Raw genomic sequence first — 16,477 nt, forward strand, 5'->3', positions numbered from 1 at the left:
GCTGGCTCAGTCAGTAGATCATCTGGCTTTTGATCCCAGGACCATGAGTTGAAGCCCCACTTTGGGTGTTAAGCCTACTTAAAAACAAAAACAAAACCCACGTATGTTTGGGTCTTGTTTTCTGATCCTTTCTGACAGTCTCTGTCTGTTGATTGGTACGTTTAGATCATTGACATTCAAAGTAATAACTGATAAACTTGGACTGATATCTACTATGTTTCTTGGTGTTTTCTATTTGTTGCCTTTGTTCTTTTTACTATTTTGACCAACAGTCTTTCTGTGCCTTTTGTGGTTTTAATTGAACTTTTATATTATTACATTTTCTCTCCTTTTTTTTAGGGTATGAGTTATAATTCTTTTTTTTTTTTTTTTTTTTTTTTACTTTTTTTGGTTGCCATAGAGTTTACAGTACATATTTATGACTAATCCAAGACCACTTTCAAATAACATTAAATCACTTCCACAGTAGTGCCAGTACCTTATAATAAAATAATGGTAATTCCTCCCTCCCAACCCCTGAATCCTTTCTGTCATTCATGTCACCTATACATAAGCTTACATGCATTCATAATGATACATAATTGAATACATTGTTGCTATTACTATTTTGAACAAAACTTATATATGTTAGATCAATTAAGAATAATAAAAAGGAAACTTTTTATCTTCACTTTTCTTATTTTGATCCTCTTTTTTTTTCCTTATGTAGATTCAATGTCTGATCTATATCTTTTTCTATCCCCTCTAAAGAACTTTTTTACAAAGTTCCTCAATTTTTGTTTGTCTTAGAAAGTCTTTATTTCTCCTTCACTTTTAAAGGATATTTTCACATGATACAGAATCCCAAGTTGGGTTTCTTTTTCTCCCAGCACTTTAAACATTATCAGTCCAGTTTCCTCTTGTTTGAATGGTTTCTGAGGAGAAGTCAGATGTAATTCTTAGCTGTACTCCTGTGTAAGTAAGATGTGTTTTTTCTTCTCGCTTCTTTCAGAATTTTTCCTTTGTCTTTGATTTTCTGTAGTTTAAATACCATATGTGTAGATTTTTTTCTTTTTTTCTTTTTTTTTTTTTTTTTTGGCATTTATCATGCTTGGTGTTCTCTGAGCTTCCTGGATCTGTGGTCTGACATCAATTTGAGGGAATTCTTTTCTTTTTTATGTTTATTTATTTTGAGAGAGAGAGGGAGAGGGAGAGAGAGAGAGAGCACACAAGCAGGGGAGAGGCAGTGAGAGAGGGATAGAGAGAATCCCAAGCAGGCTCCGCACTGTCAGCACAGAGCCAGACATGGGGCTTGATCTCATGAACCCGTGAGATCATGACCTGAGCTGAAACCAAGAGTCATACACTTAGCTACTGAGCCAACCAGGTGCCCATGACATTAATTGGAAGGAATTCTGAGCCATTTCAAATATTTCTTCTTTTCCCTTCTCCCTTCTCCTTCTGGTATTCCCATTATATGTAGGTACACCTTTTGTTGTTGTCCCACGGTTCTTGAATATTCCAGGATGTTTTTTTTGTTATTTTTTTGTTTTGTTTTGTCTTTTTTTATTTTTGCTTTTCAGTTTTGAAGTTTCTATTGAAATATATTCAAGCTCAGGGATTCTTTCCTCATCCATGTCCAGTCTACTAATAAGCCTATCAAAGGCATTCTTGATTTCTGTTATTTATTTATTTATTTATTTATTTATTTATTTATTTATACATACATACATACATACATACATACATACATACATATGTACGTACGTACCTCTAGCAATTGTTTTTGGTTCTTTCTTAGGATTTCTCTTTCTGATTACATTACCCATCTGTTGTTGCATGCTATTTACTTTATCCATTAGAACCTTTAGCATATTAATAATAGTTGGTCTAAATTTCCCAATTTGATAATTACAACATCCCTGCTATGTCAGGTTCTGATGCTGTTCTGTTTCTTCAAACTTGTTTTTGGCTTTTAGTATGGCTTGTAATTGTTTCTTAATAGCTGGACCTGGGTGAAAGAACCACTGTCAATAAGCTTCCAGTAGCATGGTGATAAGAGGCATTCTATAATCCTGTTAGTAGGTGTCAGTCTTTTATGAACCTGTGCCTCTGGGCTGTAAACTTCACAAGTGCTTCTCAGGTTTTTTCCTCCCACTTAGGTGCAACAAGATGGCTAGATAGGGCTGAAATTTGGTATTTCCCCACTTCCCTGTGTGTTGGGCTCTCATAAAACCCTAGCAGGTTAGGCTCTAGTAAAATAATTTCTCCTAAGACAGGCTTTGTTAAGAAAAACACAGTGCTCTGGTCCTTTTTCCACTCCCCCTGCCAGAAGTGGAAGGGTATTTTTCTCTGATACTCACTGTAAGAACCGTTGAGCTCATAGAAGTAAAACTCATAAATATCTGGCACTTCCCCTATTACTGGGTCTCCCTGGAGTTTGTGATTCTCAGACTTGTCTACCCTGTGCTTCCAGCAATTTATCAATTATAGTTTAGTTTTTCCTACTCTCCAACTGGTTCCCATGGAGGTTTTTGCTCATGGGTTTCTGTTCCACTAAGTTGTGATTCTCTCAATTTACCTGTCATTTTCAAATTTGGGGAGCAGGAGTTTGCCTTGTGACCTAACCTCTCTTATGGATCTAAGAATTACTGAACTTTTAGTTTGTTCAACTTTTTACTCGTTAGGATGAAGTTGCAACTTATGAGCTTCTTAGATGCTGGACTTGGAAACTTTGTATTTCATTTTTATTCAATTTAATATATATATATTTATTTCCCTTGAGACTTTCTGTTTGATCCATGGATTTTTTAGAAGTGGGTTTTTTAGTTTCCAAGTGTTGGGAGATTTCCTTTTTATCTTCCTGTTACTCATTTGTGGCTTAAATTTGTTGTGTTTAGAAAACACTTTGTATCATTTTGATTCTTTTAAATTTGTTGAGGTTTTATGGCCCAGAATATGGGCCTCTTGATATATATTCTGTGGGCACTTGAAAAAAGTATGTATTACATTATTCTTGGGTGAAGTGTTTTATAAATGTTGATTAGATGCTGTTGGATGATGGTGGTGGTGATATTTTCTCAGTGCTTGCTGATTTTCTGTCCAGCATCTATCCATTGTTGAGAGAGGAATGCTGAAGTCTTCAACTATAATTGTGGATTCATCTATTTCTCCTTTTAGGTCTATCAGTTCTTCTTCATATATTTTACAGCAATGTGTGAAGTGCATAGGCGTTTAGGATTGCTGTCTTCTTGTTGGATTTTTATTATTATATAATAATCCTACCCCCTTCACTTATAAATTGTTTGCTCTGAAGCCTACTTTTCCTGATACTAATATAGTTACTTTTTTTTTTTGATTAATGTGTACATGGTCTCTTTTTTCATCCTTCTACTTTCAGTCTGCCTTTCTCATTATATTTGAAGTGAGTTTCTTGTAGATAGTTGAGTTATGTTTTTTAATTGTCAGTCTCACGTTTTTTAATCATTGTATTTTACCACTTACATTTAATGTAATTATTAATTTGTTTCAGCTTGAGTCTGTTATTTTTTGTTTTCTGTTTGTCCTTGGGTTTTCATTTCTCTGTTTTCTTTTTTTTTGTCTTCCTGTGGGTTATTTGAAGATTTAAAAATTATATTTTGATTTGTCTATACTTCTTGAATATATCTCCTTATGTAGCTTTTTTAGTGGTTGTTGTAGATATTACATATATGTAACTTATTACAGTCTATTGCTGTTATCATTTTACTAGTTCAAATAGTGCATAAAACTTACCCCCTTTTGCATCTCTCTACTCTTCTCCCTTTATAACATCATCATCTTAAATAATTCCTCTACATCCATTTAAAACTACATCAGACAGTACTATGTTTGTTTTAGCCTTCAAACTTTTTTTTTTTTAATTTGAGAAGGGAAATCTATTTTATTTTAGTCATTAAAAAAAATTCCCTCCTTGGACAGCTGGGTGGCTCAGTCAGTTAAGCATCTGACTTTGGTTCAGGTCATGACCTCACAGTTCATGGGTTCAAGCCTCTGTGCTGACAACTCAGAGCCTGGAGCCTGCTTCAGATTCTGTTTTTCCCTCTCTCTTCCCCTCCCCTGTGCTCCTTGTCTCTGTATGTCTGTCTGTCTGTCTGTCTGTCTGTCTCTCTCTCTCTCTCTCTCTCAAAAATAAATAAACATTAACAAATTAAAAAAAAGTCCCTTCCTTCTTGATGTTCTAAGATGCCTTCTTTTAGGGTAAGTCTGCTAGCAACATATTTTCCTAGTTTGTTGTTTTTTTTTTTTTGTTCCATCCCTCATGTCCAACTCCCTTTAATTCTTAAAGGCTGTATTTTGCTGGTTATAGGATTCTAGGTTGACAGTTTTTTCTTTCAGCATTTGGTAAAGGTACCACTTCATTCTGGCCCTTCATGGTTTCTGATGAGAAATCTGTCATCAGTTGAATTTTTTTTTTCCTTTAGGTAAGATTTTGTTTTCTTACTCGTTGCTTTCAATATTTTTCTTTTTCAGTTTTCACAAGTGTTCAAAAGTGTGATGTGTCTTGGTGAGGATTTCTTTGGTTTTATACTATTTTTTGTTTGCTCAGCTTTGGTTTCTTCTTTTCTCTTTTCAAAACTTCAGTGATAAAAAATGTTAGATTTTTTGTAATAGTCCAAGAGGTCCATAGATAACCTTATTTTTTTCAGTCTGTTTTTTTTTCTGTTATTCAGATTGAGCAATTTCTATTGTTCTGCTAGTTCATGGATTATTCTCATCTATCCCCCTCATTCCCCTGTTAAGTTCATCCATTGAGTTTTAGTTTTGGTTATTGTATTTTTCAGTTCTGAAATTTTTTGTTTGTTTCATATCTTCTATTTTTTTGCTAAAACTTTCAATTTCTTGACTAAGACTTTTCTGTGTTTTTATTTGTTTCAAGTACATTCATAATTGACTCATTGGAGTCATCTTGTTACTGCCAGATGGGTATGGAAGTCCATATTCTTCCCCTGGCCTCTGTTAACCCCAAGGTGGGGGTACTCTTCATTGCCATTGAAGGGATCAGAATCTGACTAACTCTGTGATCTCTATAGACACCATAATGTGGATGGCTTTGTTACCCCTCGATGGTAATGAAAGCCCTGACTCTTCACTAGGCCTCCTCTGACATTACCCCACTGAGAAAGGAAAGGGTTAAGTTATTTCTGGTTAGGGTAGAAGTCCAGGCTCCCTACATGGTCTATACTGACACCATGAAGATAGAGAGCTTCCTAGTTGGTTTTCTCCTATAACATCCCAGTGGGTAAGTTGGGGTGACTTGTTAAAGCCTAAAGAAGGTTGAAGTCTCTGTTCTCAATTTGACCTTTGTTGGTAGGAGTGGGACCACATGTTTTTATTATTGTTGTTTTCTGTGGTTTTTGGTTGAGAGATATTATTGTCTATAAAATTTTTATGTATTCCTGGGCCTCTGCTTTCCTGGTCCTTTAGCTAGAGAGAGAAGGCTTTTGTTGGTCTTTTTTTTTTTTTTTTTTTTATCAAATTTATTACCACATGTATTCAAGTACTATGACCAAGGCTATGAGAATAGATTGGCTGTGTTTGCAACTTGTTTGCAAAAGCCATTCAAGGAGTTAGGTTCACACATTTTCATTTTGACTCGAGAATATAGCTTTGCATATTACCTAGAAAGACGCCATGCATAAGCAAAGGTCATGATTTTTATTTTTTTTTTTATTTTTTTTTTATCTTTTTTTTTTTTATTTATATATGAAATTTATTGTCAAATTGGTTTCCATACAACACCCAGTGCTCATCCCAAAAGGTGCCCTCCTCAATACCCATCACCCACCCTCTCCTCCCTCCCACCCCCCATCAACCCTCAGTTTGTTCTCAGTTTTTAACAGTCTCTTATGCTTTGGCTCTCTCCCACTCTAACCTCTTTTTTTTTTTTTTTTCCTTCCCCTCCCCCATGGGTTCCTGTTAAGTTTCTCAGGATCCACATAAGAGTGAAACCATATGGTATCTGTCTTTCTCTGTATGGCTTATTTCACTTAGCATCACACTCTCCAGTTCCATCCACGTTGCTACAAAAGGCCATATTTCATTTTTTCTCATTGCCACGTAGTATTCCATAGTGTATATAAACCACAATTTCTTTATCCATTCATCAGTTGATGGACATTTAGGCTCTTTTCATAGTTTGGCTATTGTTGAGAGTGCTGCTATGAACATTGGGGTACAAGTGCCCCTATGCATCAGTACTCCTGTGTCCCTTGGATAAATTCCTAGCAGTGCTATTGCTGGGTCATAGGGTAGGTCTATTTTTAATTTTCTGAGGAACCTCCACACTGCTTTCCAGAGCGGCTGCACCAATTTGCATTCCCACCAACAGTGCAAGAGGGTTCCCGTTTCTCCACATCCTCTCCTGCATCTATAGTCTCCTGATTTGTTCATTTTGGCCACTCTGACTGGCGTGAGGTGATACCTGAGTGTGGTTTTGATTTGTATTTCCCTGATAAGGAGCGACGCTGAACATCTTTTCATGTGCCTGTTGGCCATCCGGATGTCTTCTTTAGAGAAGTGTCTATTCATGTTTTCTGCCCATTTCTTCACTGGGTTATTTGCTTTTCGGGTGTGGAGTTTGGTGAGCTCTTTATAGATTTTGGATACTAGCCCTTTGTCCGATATGTCATTTGCAAATATCTTTTCCCATTCCATTGGTTGCCTTTTAGTTTTGTTGGTTGTTTCCTTTGCTGTGCAGAAGCTTTTTATCTTCATAAGGTCCCAGTAATTCACTTTTGCTTTTAATTCCCTTGCCTTTGGGGATGTGTCGAGTAAGAGATTGCTACGGCTGAGGTCAGAGAGGTCTTTTCCTGCTTTCTCCTCTAAGGTTTTAATGGTTTCCTGTCTCACATTCAGGTCCTTTATCCATTTTGAGTTTATTTTTGTGAATGGTGTGAGAAAGTGGTCTAGTTTCAACCTTCTGCATGTTGCTGTCCAGTTCTCCCAGCACCATTTGTTAAAGAGACTGTCTTTTTTCCATTGGATGTTCTTTCCTGCTTTGTCAAAGATTAGTTGGCCATACGTTTGTGGGTCTAGTTCTGGGGTTTCTATTCTATTCCATTGGTCTATGTGTCTGTTTTTGTGCCAAAAGGTCATGATTTTTAAAAAGTACTACATCTCCTTTCTCCTCATTTATTTTTTATTTTTATTTTTTTCAATATATGAAGTTTATTGTCAAATTGGTTTCCATACAACACCCAGTGCTCATCCCAAAAGGTGCCCTCCTCAATACCCATCACCCACCCTCCCCTCCATCCCACCCCCCCATCAACCCTCAGTTTGTTCTCAGTTTTTAAAAGTCTTGGGGTGCCTGGGTGGCTCAGTCGGTTGAGTGTCCGACTTCAGCCCGGGTCACGATCTCGTGGTCCGTGAGTTCGAGCCCCGCGTCGGGCTCTGGGCTGATGGCTCAGAGCCTGGTGCCTGCTTCTGATTCTGCGTCTCCCTCTCTCTCTGCCCCTCCCCCGTTCATGCTCTGTCTCTCTCTGTCTCAAAAATAAATAAACGTTAAAAGAAAAAATTTAAAAGTCTCTTATGCTTTTGCTCTCTCCCACCTAACCTCCTTTTTTTTTCCTTCCCCTCCCCCATGGGTTTCTGTTAAGTTTCTCAGGATCCACATAAGAGTGAAACCATATGGTATCTGTCTTTCTCTGAATGGCTTATTTCACTTAGCATCACACTCTCCAGTTCCATCCATGTTGCTACAAAGGGCCATATTTCATTCTTTCTCATTGCCACATAGTACTCCATCGTGTATATAAACCACAATTTCTTTATCCATTCATCAGTTGATGGACATTTAGGCTCTTTCCATAATTTGGCTATTGTTGAGAGTGCTGCTATGAACATTGGGGTACAAGTGCCCCTATGCATCAGCACTCCTGTATTCCTTGGGTAAATTCCTAGCAGTGCTATTGCTAGGTCATAGGGTAGGTCTATTTTTAATTTTTTGAGGAACCTCCATGCTGTTTTCCAGAGTGGCTGCACCAATTTGCATTCCCACCAACAGTGCAAGAGGGTTCCCGTTTCTCCACATCCTCTCCTGCATCTATAGTCTCCTGATTTGTTCATTTTGGCCACTCTGACTGGTGTGAGGTGATATGTGAGTGTGGTTTTGATTTGTATTTCCTGTTGGTCTTTTTTGTGTCTGCGCCCATTGGTGTTTCTGTTGCCAGGATCTTTAACACCAATTCTGAGAAAATGAGGCAAAAAGAAAGTCCCAGAAACTCTTCACCATTTTGTGCCTTAGGTCGGTCCTAAGATCCCTGGCTGGCTTGCCTTTTCTCTACCTTTCAAAGTTTTCTTACATTTGATTTATATAATTCCCAAGAGCTTAGTCTCACTTAGAGAAATAGGAGAAAGTACATCTACTCCATCTTTCCCCAAACAGAAATTCATAGTATTTAAACATTTATATGTTGTTTTTTCATTTTGGTTCTGTTCAAGTTATTTTTTAATTTCCAATATGGTTTTTCCTTTGACCCATCGTATATTTGGTATTGTGTTGTTTAATTTTGGTTTCTAGATTTATTTTTCTTTCCTTTTCTTTTCTTTTCTCTTCTTTCTTTCCTTCTTTCTTTCTTCTTTTCTTTTTTGATTTCTGTAAGTACTTCTCAATGTCATTTGCAATAGTAACAATTGTATAGTATGGACCTGCCCGAGATCTAAGATGAAAGAAGCAGTTTTCTGTACCAGCTTTGTCTATTTCCCAGCTAACCCTTCAGAGACACTCTTCTGTTCTTACTCCTGTGATTATCTGTGTAACTATAGCATGAATGCAAAAATCAAAAGACAACCTATTTCTTGAATCTTCCACTTTAGTTGATGTTGACTTACTCTGTGTGTAGGATGAGGATTTAGTTTACTACACTAGCTCCCTTACTCCCAGCGTTTGATACTTATTTTTACTTTTTTGGTTATTTTTAGAACTTTATATAGTAAAATCTCTTTCTTGTTTCCTTAATTTCCAACAGTATGGTCTCTTAGCTAATTTTTTTTCTTTTCACTTGTTCAGAGATACTTATTGAATAATTAGCAGTTTTCAGTATCCTTGATGTTATGAAAGAGTAATCATGATAATGTAAACTTGATAGCATTATAAGGGACGAGGCAACAAGCAGTCATTCAATCTCATTTCCCGTTGCATAGATACAATGTGGAGATCTGGATTTGCATGCAACCTTCTCTAGTACTGCGGTGTTGAAGTGGACTTCCATACTTTTTGCATTCATCAGGGGATTAATTTCTAACCTACAGCTGAAAGTGTTAAGTGTGGAACAATATGTTTTAAAAAGGCAAAGCATTTAATGCTTAACTGTATGCCAGTGTGTAATTTCTCATCTCCCATCACTCTTACAAGATGGTTATCACTAATGTCCTTTTAGAGATGAGGTGTGTGAGGTTCAGAGGTTGAAGGATTGGTTACTTCAGACTATCAAAACCATAACTTACAGAGTCAGAATTTGAGTTTAATTCTGACTTCAAAGCAATGCTTCCCTATTATATCAAGCTACCTTCCAGAAAGGAGTATAATTGTAGATTTAGCACATGCATTTAATGTAATAAAGTTTTTGTACATGGGTGATTAAATACACAAGAATATATAACTTTTTGCATAAGGCCAGTTTTATACAAGTAAGTGATAAAACAGTAAATCTATACTTTTCGTATATGGAAAGATGTTTATTATGTTTGGTGATGCATATTACATTAGCATCTTAGATAATATATAATCCTGAATCACTTTAGCTCTGTGTGTGTTTTTGTATACCAAGGGGGAAACTGGAGGGATGATCACCAAAATACTAAAAATAGATCTAGGTGGTTTTCACTTTCACTTTAAACTCTTTATTTATTTATTTATTTATTTATTTATTTATTTTCCCAATGATCTTGTATTATTCCCAAATCTATAAAATTATTTTTTTTAAATCTCCCAACCATGAGCATTTTGTTGTAATTTTCTGTTGTTGTCCTTTTCCCTTGTCTTTAAATTTCACCAAAGTGGATTGCAGATTGGGAAGAATTAGTTAATTAAATCTGCTTGGTTTAAGTTTTGTTTTGTTTTTTTAATTTTTTTTTATTTTTGAGAGAGAGACAGAGACAGAGTGTGAGCAGGGGAGGGGCAAAGAAAGAGGGAGACACAGAGCAGGCTTCAGGCTCTGAACTGTCAGCACAGAGCCTGATGTGGGGCTTGAACCCACAAACTGTGAGATCATGACCTAAGCCAAAGTTGGACACTTAACCAACTGAGCCACCTGCTTGGTTAAAGTTTTAATGGGCACAGGAGCTATTATCCCATATGCAGTTGGTTTTATATTTTGTAGACTATGAAGAAAATAAATTCAGTAAATGAAATGTTATGAAATATTCCCGTAAATCATTGTATTTTGCTATTAATAAACACCATATTTTAATTATGTACTATTATACTTGATTTTACAGATACTGTTATTTATGTTGTAGAATTGATTACAAAAACATATTACAGAGATACTGATCATAACATACATTTTTGTAGATGTGCTTAGTTTATTGTGTGTATGTATATAATTTTAAAAGGACTGTTTTCCCCGTGAAATGATTTAAATAAATTTGTCAAAAGTTTATAATGTCAAAGGAAGCCATCATAAAGTAGTATTTTGGAAAAAGTTTTCTTATGAAGATATTTTTTTCCATCATCTCTTTTTGTTTTTGTCTTTGTAGGTGATTATAGCCTTCTGGTATCGTATATTTGTGGGAATAATGAATTTATTTGGGCTAGAAGCTAAGACCTGCTGGAATGTCACCAGAGTAGAACCTTTAAATGAAGTTCAAAGTTGTGAAGGCATGTTTCTTTCTAAATGCTGCCATGTTGTCATTAATATTTACAAAAATGTTTTATAGAGTTGTGACTCATTTTAAGAATTATAAATTACTGTGATTGATTTGTTTTCTTTAAAACACTGTAGAGCTGATTAAAAGAGTATAAATAGAATAAAAAGATTTTAAAAAAGTTTTGGGGTAGTTTAAATGTATAAAATTGGGGATGTAGAGTAAACAGTCAAATATCTACCTATAATAGTTCATGTAAAAATTTGGTTATGCATACATACATAAAAATCAAATATGCAATTAATAGATTGCTTTAGAAATACTGTTTCTTATATTCTCACAGTTCATGAATAGTTCTACTTGAACTCTCCGTATACATCTTCATTAGCACCTTTGTCAAAGAACCCCATTTGGAATCCTCGGTTTCCCAGGATCTATAATTGTCACTTCTATTTGAGATATTTGTTGTTTAGCACTTTTAAACTCTAAGAACTTTATTCAAAGTCACATATATCTACTTGCATAATATTTGCATTTTTTATTTCTTCATATTCTCTACAACATGACTACTTAACTGTATTTTATAAATATATTTTTTAGATTTCTTTATATAACATTTGTTTCTTAGAATGTTCGCTAAATCTGTATTTCTGTATTTTCCTTACATTTTTCTAATTTTCTCAGCTGATCTTTGTAGCATCTAAAATAGCATTGATAGGGGATAGTTGAGGGGCGATTAGACTTTTTTTGTACAAAGTAATCAAGAAAATGTTTCATAAAATGAGAAACTTTGTAATGACTCAGCTTAGAAGTTAACATTTTTTTCTGAAGGATGGGGAAAAATTGCCATATATATGTGTGTGTGTATATATGACACACATATATATATACACACACACATATATGATGTTTATTAAGTTGCCACTAAGTGATAGGTTATTGTTTGCACTTAGAACCCAGATGAGCCAGGTAGGCATAGACCTTACCCTCATAGAGTTTACACGTAAGAGGGGTGTTAGTGGTTACAACTGTGATGGATATTGTAAATAAGAAAATAAGGTTGCTGAGTTTAGGAGTAAAGGAGAAGTGTTTCAAGATTAGGAACCAGAATATTCAGAAGTCCTGAGGCAAGAGAGAACTGAAAGAAGGCTAGACTTTTGGGAGCAGAGAGAGAAAGAAGAAAAAATGGTGTGAAGGGATGCTAGGAATGTAAGGAAGGCTCAGAAAACAAAAGGCCACATGCTGGTTAAGGATTTTGTACTTTGTACTTTATTCATTGAAGAATGTTAGCAGATTAACATTTTAAAAACATTATTTTGACAGTTATATGGAAAATATATTAGTAAAGGACAAAAGTGGGTTTAGTGAGACCAGGAGGAGACTATTAAGCTCTTAGCAAGTGATTGCGGTTGTGTGTGTGTGTGTGGGGGGGGGGGGGGAGATAACTGGGAAATGCAGAGATTTGTGGGATATTGGAAGTAGAATTGACAAGATTGGGTAATCGATTGATGGGGGAGGGGAAAGTGAGTGAAGTCCTGTTAACATTGGTTTCTGGCGTAAGTGATAGTTTCTTTGAATAGAAAAAAAAACTTTTAAAAGTAGCAGGTTTGGGGTGCCTGGGTGGCTCAGTCAGGTAAGCTTCTGACTTCAGCTTAGGTCATGATCTCATAGTTCGTGAGTTCAAGCCCTACATCAGGCTTTGTGCTGACAGCTCAGAGCCTAGAGCCTGCTTCAGATTCTGTGTCTCCCTCTCTCTCTGACCCTCCTCCACTCATGCTCTCCCTTTCTTTCTCTCAAAAATAAATAAACATTGAGAAGATGTTTTAAGGAGCAGGTTTGAATTGCTACATTAGTTTGAGATACCTAGGAGACCTGAAAGTGGGGAGGTCAAGTGGCTACCTGCCTGGATACATATAGGAAGAAGAAAGTCGCAAAAAGAACGTCGCAAAGGATACAAATAATGCAGTAGGTCTTCTCCTGTAATACATCAAGTGACTTTACAGAGAATTCTAGATACTGAACAATAGCAACATCACTTTAACAAAATAATACACCACCAACTAATCATTGCAGTATAATAATACTTCATTAGGGCAAACTATAAATGTAACTACAATAAAGTATAAAATTCAAATGTAATAATACGTGATATAAGGGGAAGGTACTTATGTAACTATTAAGTAGAGCAGCAATCTGAAAAGCAAATGTTTTCAGCAAGTTCTGAACCCTGAATCCAAGGCACTGAGACAGTTATGCCCAATTGCCTTATAGTCATTTATTCATTAAGTACTAATAATCTTTGTCTTTTTTAAAGGATTGGGAGACCCTGCTTGCTTTTATGTTGCTGTGATTTTTATTTTAAATGGAGTAATGATGGGATTGTTCTTCATATATGGTGCATACCTGAGGTAAGATTACTGTGTTAGATCTTTCAGTGGACCTATAAAGACTGGCTGACATTTTCTGATTAAATGAAAAGGATAATTATGAGATTAATTGATTAATAGTATGAAATTTTATACATTTATTTTATTTTTTTCAGAAACTTAGTTAATATCACGCAACCAGAAACTAAAGCTGTCACTTAAAGGCCTCTCTTTTATCCTTCTGGGTTTTGTTTTTGGGTTTTTTTTTTTTTTTTTTTTTTTAAGACTAAGATTCCTTAACAAAGCCTTTAGTGAGAATACCACCAGGCCATATGTAAACTTATTATAACATTAGAGGAATCTTTGGTTGGCATTAGTGACTGATTATTTCTAATTTTAATGTCTGTACATGTGAAATTAAGAAAGTATAAAAGAAAACATATATCACTATGGCAGACACTTATATTTGATAGCCTATGTTTCTTGTTAATGGTACCACAATTTGGTTTCGGGTAGCAGTGTGTCCAGTCTCAGGTGATAGGTTGAAGTTGATTATGATAATCATGCAATCTGCTTCCCACTCTCCATTGCTTCTTGGGATGGCCATATGAGTTAGTTTTTTCGTCGAAAAATACGATGAAATCAGTCTTGTTTATACTTAGGAAAGCATTTGTCTTTCTGACAAGGATAGATTTCAGCTGTCTTTTCTCTGTCTTCTGCTTTTAAACTTTAGGGTGATGCTTGGAGTTGCTGCAGTCACCTTGTGACCAAGAGGGAAAGGCCACAAATATAGCACCTAAGTCTGCTCTAACATCCTTGTGCTGGTGAACCAATGCCAGCAGACACTTATCTTTCATTTTTTTAATTGAATGACATCAGCCACTTTTGTTAGGTTTTATTTCTTACAGCAAAATATATTCCTAACTGATCAGCAGCTTTCTTTATAATGTTATTCTTGAATTTAAAGTTGAAAATCTAGGGGCACCTGGGTGGCTCAGTCAGTTGGGTGTCTGACTTCAGCTCAGATCATTATCTCACGATTCGTGAGTTCGAGCCCTGTGTCGGGCTCTGTGCTGACAGCTGGGAACCTGGAGCCTGCTTTGGATTCTGTGTCTCCCTCTCTCTCTGCCCCACCCCTGCTAATGTTCTGTCTCTGTCTCTCAAAAATGAATAAACCTTAAAAAAAATAAAGTTAAAAATGCAAAAGACCTAAAGAAATGCAAAAGACCTAAAATAGTGGAGACATTCTTGAAGAAGATAGGAGACTTGCTTTAGTAATCATTTCTGTATTATAAATCTGATGTAAATAAGGTAATGTGATTGTGGTATGGGGGTAGGCAGGTAGAGCAGTGGAGTAAAGCAGGTCTCAGAAACACTTGGCCCATTTAAGGACACTTGATGTATGCTGAGAGTGGATATTGTCCATCAGTAGGTAAGGACCAGCTTCTCAACACATGGTCCTGGAATCACTGGAAGATCATAAGGAACAAAGAGAAGTTGAAACTGTACGAAAATTAAATCCTAGCTAGAGTAAAAACTCAAATATGAAAGAAAAAAATATAAAATGCTTAGAATGAATATCAGTAACTTGGGATAAGAAAAGATTTCTTTAAACAAGGAAAAAAGTTTAGCCATGAAGAAGAAAACTAATAAATTTGATGGGAAGAATTAAATTCCTCAAGGTATTATAGAATGAAAAGATAATCCACAAACTGGGAAAAGATATTACAAAGCATATAACCAACATTGTACCCAGACTTTGCAATCACGTGGCACTCCAGGTGCCAGGAATACAAAAGAACCTCTGTCCTTTTAGAATTTATATTCTAGAGAGGAGACAAGACTAAGAAGACAGACAACCCAATAGAAAAGTGCACAGAGTATTTATGATCAGACATATATGAGAAAAATTCCAAATTGCCAATAAACATATGTAAAGTTGACTACCATAATTACTTATCAGAAAAATACAGATTTTATCCGCAAGGATATTTCACATCTACTAGATTGGCAAAAGGAACTTTTTTCTGTGGCAAGTGGACATACAAATTAGTACAACTATTTTGGAAAAACAGTGTGCATTAATTTAGTAAAGTTGAAAGTGTAGATACTTTCTAACTCTGCAATTCCAATTTAAAGTATATACACCTTTAAATACAGGGAACAAACTTGGTGTTTGCCACGGAGGAGGGGAATGGGGAATGAGCAAAATAGATAAAGGAGAATGGGAGATACAGGCTTCCAGGTATGGAATGAGTAAGTCACGGGGAGAAAAGGCACAGCATTGGGAATATAGTTAATGGTATTGTAATAGTGTTGTATGGTGACAGATGGTAGCTACATCTGTGAGCATATCATAATGTATAGAGATGTTGAATCATGTTGTATACCTGAAACTAACATAATTGTGTGCCAATTGTACTATGTACACCAGAAAGTATGTATTGCAGGTGACACCAGCAGTGTTGTTTGTAAGAGCTGCAAGCTGAAAACAACTCTATCTATGAACAGAGAAATGTACCCATTACAGTTTATTAATAGCGAACTACTAGACAACATTGAGAATGAATGAGCTGTAGCTATACACATCAACATGGACAATTCTTACAAATAGAATGTTGAATGAATGAAGGCAAGCACAGAATTAAAGAAAGGCTGCATACTTCCATTTGTATACAGTTTAAAAACAGATTAAAGTAAATCATAGTATGTGTATAGATGTGGTTATATTAATACTCACAAAAATCAGGATAGTGGCTTTTGAAAGGGTGTCAGGTGGGGACCCAAGGCGTGATCAATTTTCTATTTCAGTGGTATATAGTGGTTGAAAGGATGTTCACTTTATAATTGTTCTAGAAACTAGAAAATTTTATGTATGTTTTAATGTATTTTTTTAGGAAAATATAAGCTCATCAATATTTTGATGGAAAAGAATTACTTTTAGATTATGTTGGCAGCTTTAAAATGTTCTATTTTTGAAATTATCCATATTACTCTTTTTTTATATGGAAAATGTTATACAAGACTAAAACTTTTTAAAGTTAATATTTTTCCCTGGGAGAAGTACCCAAGAGGTGATAGTTTTCTCTGAATTGTTTACACAGTTCAGGAATATCAAATACATTATTCGGCTCCAGTCTTTTTTTTTTTTTTTTTTTAATTTTTTTCAACGTTTATTTATTTTGGGGACAGAGAGAGACAGAGCATGAACGGGGGAGGGGCAGAGAGAGAGGGAGACACAGAATCGGAAACAGGCTCCAGGCTCTGAGCCGTCAGCCCAG

General features: G+C 35.6%; 1 protein-coding gene across 1 annotated transcript in view; it reads left to right on the forward strand.

Moving 5' to 3' along the window:
* DPY19L2 (dpy-19 like 2) overlaps positions 1-16,477 on the forward strand; it is a 99,028-nt gene that overhangs the window by 12,609 nt on the left and 69,942 nt on the right. The window contains exons 5-6 of the mRNA XM_025929673.2: positions 10,723-10,843; positions 13,145-13,238. Of these exons, the coding sequence (XP_025785458.1) occupies positions 10,723-10,843; positions 13,145-13,238 (215 nt within the window). The remainder of the gene's footprint in view (positions 1-10,722; positions 10,844-13,144; positions 13,239-16,477) is intronic.

This window comes from Puma concolor, chromosome A2 (genome assembly GCF_028749965.1).
Source record: "Puma concolor isolate L17-30 chromosome A2, mPumCon1.1.hap2, whole genome shotgun sequence".
NCBI lineage: Eukaryota > Metazoa > Chordata > Mammalia > Carnivora > Felidae > Puma > Puma concolor.